At 43.1% G+C, this 6657-nt stretch overlaps 1 protein-coding gene across 1 annotated transcript in view; it reads left to right on the top strand.

Moving 5' to 3' along the window:
- Window positions 1-6629, top strand: part of HGSNAT (heparan-alpha-glucosaminide N-acetyltransferase) — a gene marked incomplete at its 5' end in the record, with an annotated part of 11274 nt that extends 4645 nt beyond the window's left edge. Inside the window, 10 exons of the mRNA XM_084204012.1 lie at window positions 288-315; window positions 651-840; window positions 1195-1304; window positions 2017-2138; window positions 2539-2665; window positions 2785-2871; window positions 4000-4077; window positions 4187-4257; window positions 4396-4508; window positions 5516-6629. Of these exons, the coding sequence (XP_084060138.1) occupies window positions 288-315; window positions 651-840; window positions 1195-1304; window positions 2017-2138; window positions 2539-2665; window positions 2785-2871; window positions 4000-4077; window positions 4187-4257; window positions 4396-4508; window positions 5516-5697 (1108 nt within the window). The 3' untranslated portion in view covers window positions 5698-6629. The remainder of the gene's footprint in view (window positions 1-287; window positions 316-650; window positions 841-1194; window positions 1305-2016; window positions 2139-2538; window positions 2666-2784; window positions 2872-3999; window positions 4078-4186; window positions 4258-4395; window positions 4509-5515) is intronic.
- Window positions 6630-6657: the final 28 nt, after the last annotated feature.

Below are 6657 nucleotides of genomic sequence, written 5' to 3'. Positions count from 1 at the left end.
TGGTTTTGGTGCCCACATCCTCCTTCTTCCCACACACAAGGCCCAGGGTTACCCTGCCAGTGGAAGTGCAGTACTCCTGAGCAGTTCAATGCCATGCCACTGTGTTAAAAGCTGCCAGTCTGGCAAGATTTGAAGCTGGACTGGTGTGTATCCATAGATAAAGGAGCCAAATAAATTTTGGATTAAGCTAATATTTCTATAACCAAAGAATGGTCTTATGGGGAAGCAAGTATCCCATCTGCCTCTAATATGCTTGTCTACTCCTGCTGTGGTTTCTGTTGGAGTAGGGAGCTGGACTTGGACTGTGAACCTGAGGTAGAGGAGAGGAGTGGGTCAGTTCTGAATTTGAATCATAGATTTGAAACTGGTGTTTGACCGTTCTGAAGATGCTAATTTAATTTGGGGTAATGGATTTTTTTGGTATCGTGTGAATTGCTGGAAAAAGAGTAGACTGCAATTACAACTCTACCTCAACTGACTACTGAAAAAGGTAGAAGTGTTCCACAGTGCAAGCTCAGTAGCCTGGAAATCCCTAGCAATCAGAGGAAATAAGATCACCCAGTTTCACTCAGTGCATGCATCTCTGTGGGACCAAAGCAGGCCGCTCTGCCAGCTTTAGTGTTTGTTACATGTTATGAGACATCTGTCAGCTCCATTTCCCACCTGCTCTGTTCTCCAGGTTTGTGTTCATCATGGGGACATCAATAGCATTGGCACTGGGCTCCATGCTGAGGTGGGGAAGTTCCAAGTGGAAGATGCTTAGAAAAATCATCTGGAGGAGTTTTGTGCTAATCCTGCTGGGAATCATAGTTGTGAATCCCAATTACTGCCTTGGACCTTGTGAGTGGAACTTGCTCTCTTCCTTGCATTTCTGTAACTTGTTCCTGCCTCCTTGGCTGGGCTGTTGCAAAAACTTTGTCTACAGTTGGATGGTATCTTGTGGAGTGCTGTTCAGTTCTGCACTGATGCAATTCTCTCTGTTAGACTCTTGTGCCAACCACTGTTGATTGTCTTAGTGACTTTCCTGCGACTTTGATGTAGAGAAAATTGGGATGGCAGAGTGGAGATATCCCTGGTACCCACAGGTGCAGTGGATCTCAGCTCTCCCTGAAGGAGACTTCTTTTAAATATACACTTGTATTTACAACAGAGCCTGTGTCTGCTCCTTTTCCACATTGCCTGCATGTCTTCCAGTGTCCTGGGATAATCTGCGTATTCCAGGCGTGCTCCAGAGGCTGGGATTCACATACCTGGTGGTTGCTGCTCTTGAACTCCTGTTTACAAGAGCTGATAGTGGGACCTGGGTGAGTTATGTGGGGAGATGACAACTGAACCAATACTGGAGCAGGGTTTGGGAGCCTTTGCTCTTGTTTGGGCAAAAAGAGCACATGAGAAACAACAAGAAAACAAGATGTAACATCTTACATGATGTGTGGTGCACTGTGGCCTGGCAGGGGTCAATGTTGGGTATGTGCACCCTTCAGTGTTGCAGTCTGCATTTTGTCACATCTAGCTTTACTATATTTGAGGATTTCAACAATCCATTCAGACAGTTCTTAAAAACAGGCATTCCAAGACGCTTTTGATGACTCTTCCACTGCCAAGGAAGCCCAGGGACAGGCATCTCTATGCTGAATCCTGTAGTCTGTGTTTTGTCCAGTTAATTTTGGCAAGGATTTTTCACAGCAGGGGAAAGTAATACTGGGTTTTGGCTTTTCTAGAGTCTGTTTTCCCAAACGGCTTTTGTTCTACGCATGAATCAAAATTCCTTTTGACATTTTCCAAGTTAAAAAACATTAAGGGCTTTTGTTTTGGTTTGTTTCTCTCCCCTGTCCCAAGTAACTAAGTGTCTGGAAATTGCTTGTGAAAATGAAAGGTCTGTTGGTAGAACCCAGTTTTGTAATGACATCTCCCTCTTGTATCTGGGGTACAAGATTGCCTGCCAGGAAGTACAGGTTGTCCCCTAGGGCATGGTTTTTACTTGCCAGCTAACACCCCTCCCTCCATCTCATGCAGGAAGGACGATTCCCTGCTCTGCAGGATATTCTCCCCTACTGGCCACAGTGGATTTTTATTCTGGTGTTAGAAACAATTTGGCTCTGCCTGACCTTCTTGTTACCAGTGCCTGATTGTCCCCGGTAAGATCATGCACTCAGACAACTTAATGTGGGGTATCAGGTTGGTTCTTTTCTACTGAGTAGAGGGTACATTTTATTAGCCATAGGGAAAGAATGAAGGGAAGAGCTTTCAGGCCAGCAGGGTTTAAAGAAGCATCCATCATGTGAAAAAACAATCTTTACTTTGGTACTAAAGTACCAGATGTTACACAGGTGATGTCACTCTTCCTTTCTCTTTAAAGAAGAGGATTAAAATCTCCCTGAGGTCTATGTACAGCAATATATGCTCACTGCATTGCCATCTGTGTGCCTCTAGCCTGGGAAAACATTGAGCATTTAGTGTGCTGGGTCAGCGGGCCAGTTGCTGTGCAGCTGGACTGTAACAACATTTTGTGCTACAACCTCTCTGCCTCTGTCCTAGGGGCTATCTTGGTCCTGGCGGTATTGGGGACTTCGGAAAGTATCCCAACTGCACTGGAGGAGCGGCTGGTTACATTGACCGTTTGCTTCTTGGAGAAAATCATATGTATCAGCATCCCTCTTCAGGTGTAAGTAGTTTTTGGTTTGCAGTGTGTCAGGAGTGACTTGGGAATGATATGTGCAGGGAGATTTAAAAGAAAGGAGTCTGGTTGCTTGGGTGCTCTGTAACAGCTGTTTTCTCTCTAAGGTGATTTACCAATCAACGATGCCATATGATCCTGAAGGGATCCTGGGGACCATAAATAGCATTGTTATGGCATTTTTGGGACTGCAGGTACTTTGTTTTCTTTCTGGCTGCATGCTATAATGGGAAGATTTGAAGAACGCTTAGAAGTGGGGAGGCAACTGGCTTTCTTTACTTAAGGCTGAGACTAGTTGTAACAAAACCTTTTCCAGAACAATGCTTTCGCAATGGCTTAGCCTGAGGTGAGTGCCAGAGAAGTGGAAGCTAATGTGGTAGTAGCTTGCATTAGATACACTGAGACTTCTTCTTGGTTTTTGTAAGGGATGGACACAAGAAGCTTGCAAAATAGCCACCTAGTGTTTCAAGGTTGGGCTTATGGTGGCAGTAGGCTGGCTCTGTATGTTGGAAAATAAGGCTGAGACACATCAACTTCACAGCTTCATTCTATGCATTTCAAAAGCTGCAGATGTACTTGCTCCCCCTTGCTTATTTTCTGCTTGTCATGCAGTGATAACCACCTTGCACAGGTGCTGTGTGCTCACCTTCCCTGACAAGAGAGATGCAGGGCTTCACACTGGTGTTACCAACACTAAAAGCCCATAGCTCACAATTGTTTAAAGTACTGCACTTTTTGATGCAGCTTTGATGCACTGCTGGCTTTTCTGATGGTGCAGCAGCTGTGAACCAAACTGAACTTTTGTGCCAGGAAAGGAATGTTACCACACGTAGCACTGGGGAAAAATTGATTTGGAGTATCTGTGAGGCAGATTTTGGAAGAGAAGTGTGACACTGAGGAGTGAATTATCAGGACATATTGCTTAGTGGTGTATGGAAAAAAGCATGTGCTCTGGGCAGGTCAGGGATCCTGTGGAGAAGCTCTTGGGGCTGGCTCTGGTGTTGTTCCTTACCGAGGGAGAGGGAGCTCAACTTATGTTTTGTTGACCTAATAAAGATGATTGTCCCCTTCCTCAGTTAACATATTAAGAAAGGGAGAAAAGGTGCACATCTACTGCTGATTGGGTTACATTTACATATTTCCCCCTTGTGTGTCCATTCTTTACAAAGAGTCCTCACTTTGAGTCTTTCAACCACTTAGCTGACAGAAATCCCATTCGCGGTCTCTGTCTTAGTACGTGTAGCTGGTGGAAAATATATCTGGCTCTTGAAATGTGGTTACATTAATGGGCATAAATTATTTTTTTTGTATTTTTTTGTAAGGCAGGAAAAATTACTTTGTTCTACAAAGACCAGCCCAAACAAATTATGAGTCGGTTCATCATATGGGGCATAGTAATGGTAAGTCTGATAGTTATGTAGCTCTTTTTAAAAGACATGTATTTTAATGCAATGCAAATATTTCTGAAACATGCTGCAGTGGTTATACAAACTTTGCTTTCTATTTCAGGGAGTTATTTCTGCTATCTTGACAAAATGTTCTAAAGAAGAAGGGTTTATTCCCATAAACAAGAACTTATGGTAAGCAAAGAGATGGAACATTTAATCTGATTTTGTTAAAGTACTATTTTAGCTCAGAGAATGTTTTACCTTTTGTGCATTGAGATCTGTATCACATTGTTCTCTAAATATTACTCTTTCTACTGGAAATGTTTGTAGGTCAATATCATATGTGACAACCATGAGCTGCTTTGCCTTCATCCTCTTATTGCTGATATATTACCTTGTGGATGTCAAGAAATGGTGGTCAGGTGCTCCATTTTTATACCCAGGTCAGTAAAACACATCAGGAGACACATTCCTTATGATTCTTTCTGCACTGATACTATCCTTTTGTTTTCTTCGCTTCCATTGTCTGTAAGAAAGTAGGGATTTAGACTGAAGTAACCTGAAGGATTCCAGAATGATTGAGTGGAACCTTTGCATAGAACTGGGACACTTGAGACCAGATATTTAGGAGAGAGGGACAATAAATTCTTTAAATGAGGGCTAAAAGCTGCTATTGCCTAATGGCTGTTCTGAGTTTGGTATCAAGTCAAGGTCCCAGTGAACAGCTGCCTAATACCAAGCAAAATACCACAGCTGTTCAAAGTTGGTTTTGGAAGGGACTGCTGAGACTTGTGTAACCTAATGGGAAACTCAAAGGCCTGTCAACAGAGTAATACCACTTCTGAAGATGTGGAAGACTAAATCCCCTGGGCAGCTGTGTAGGTTCTGTCTCTGTGATTTTAGATAAGCGTGTCTGCCAAAGTAGCCCACTGTGGTTTTAACCACACTGGGCACACAACAAACATAAGTAGAGAATGCAAAGCCACAGCAGAGGGGACCTTTCAGCAGCTTTGGTCCCTGTTGTCTGGGTAGGAAAATCGGCAGGGTGACAGCAGGGTATCATACCTCCTAACAGAAACCCCAGAGCTTTGAAGGGCAGTCAGCAGTTGTTTGTTAAGGCAGCAGATCTGACCAGATTGGTTGGCACTCGTCCACCCTGAAAACAGTGACTGTTATTATTCTCCTTATTAATATAATTGCAGCATACTGATTTGGTTGTATTTTTAATTAAGCACAGAGGTTATTTCTATTTCTTTTCATAAATGTTTTGAGGGAGAAAACCCCTCAGACTGTATTTGAAAACAGTGTGTAGCATCTTTGGGGCAAATGACATTAGCAGCTGTTGTCTTGGTGCCACTCTCTTTTATAAGCCTGGCACACGTCTGCCTGTTTGCTCTGAAGCAAGCCCATACCTGCTCTTTCAGATGGTATAACCTGTGCTTCCTTACAGGAATGAACTCAATCCTGGTATACATTGGACACCAAGTGTTTGCAAATTACTTCCCTTTTAAGTGGAAGATGCAAGACAGTCAATCCCACGCAGAGCATCTGATTCAAAACCTCACTGCAACAACTCTTTGGGTCATAATATCATATATACTTTACAGGAAAAGGATATTCTGGAAAATCTGATAGAGGTGGTCAAGGTCTAGCAGGGCTAGATTCTCTGAGGCAAGTGGATTAACCTGAAATATGGTGGATTAGCCTGAAATATTGCCACTCAGGCTGTATTACTAAAAAGGGATACTAGTTCAAGTTTACAGTGCCATGGAAGTCATCATCAAGACTTTTGTGTGACTTAAGGGACAGTATTTTCCTATTTAACAAAAACTTACTAGTCTATTACAGTTGCTCTCTGTTTTCCATCTTTTGTAAATATTTTACTGATTTCCCTCTTTTCATATACCCTAACAGTTGGGCAGCCTAAGACACCCTGATGGTGTTCATGAAAGGAACTGCAAGGGATGGGGGATGGTGACTGCAAGGGGTTATCAGAAAGGGCCTGTGGTAGCAGTCCCTGCATGTGACAGAGAACCCCCTAACTCAGGTGGTCTGGGGTTTGTATATATCCTTGGCACCTCTTGCATGCCTGTCCCCTTTGGCTACTGGCACACATTTAACTTGGCCAGTGAGCATCTGGGAAAACTTGGGGGCACCTCTGTGTCAAAGCCTGGTGGTGCTCTCAGCTGATCATGCTTCATTGTATTTCTCCCATTTATTTGACCAAATCCTTAGGTTTAGAATCCTGCTGAAGCCTAAAATCTCTTCTATTGGCTTATTAATCAGCAGGCTGCCCCTACAGGTTTAGCAGCCCTGTGCATGTTCTGGGCCTTTGTGTTACACAACTCTTGCATGGACAAGGTCCGAGTTTCATGTGCTACACTCTAGGAGTGCAGAAAGGCCATTTCCTACTGACTTTGCATAATCACTTGGATATTACCAAATTCCAATCAAAACAATCCTTTTTCTACATGAATTTACTTAAGGACCCTGAATCTGAAAACCAGCAATACAGGTAGAATTCTGCAGACAAGGAAGACCTAAAAGGCCAATTCAGTGTAAGATAACAGTTTTTGGAAATTCAGGAAATTC

This window comes from Fringilla coelebs (genome assembly GCF_963513975.1).
Source record: "Fringilla coelebs genome assembly, chromosome: 4".
Classification (NCBI taxonomy): domain Eukaryota; kingdom Metazoa; phylum Chordata; class Aves; order Passeriformes; family Fringillidae; genus Fringilla; species Fringilla coelebs.
This window is presented reverse-complemented; position numbering and strand designations above follow the sequence as displayed.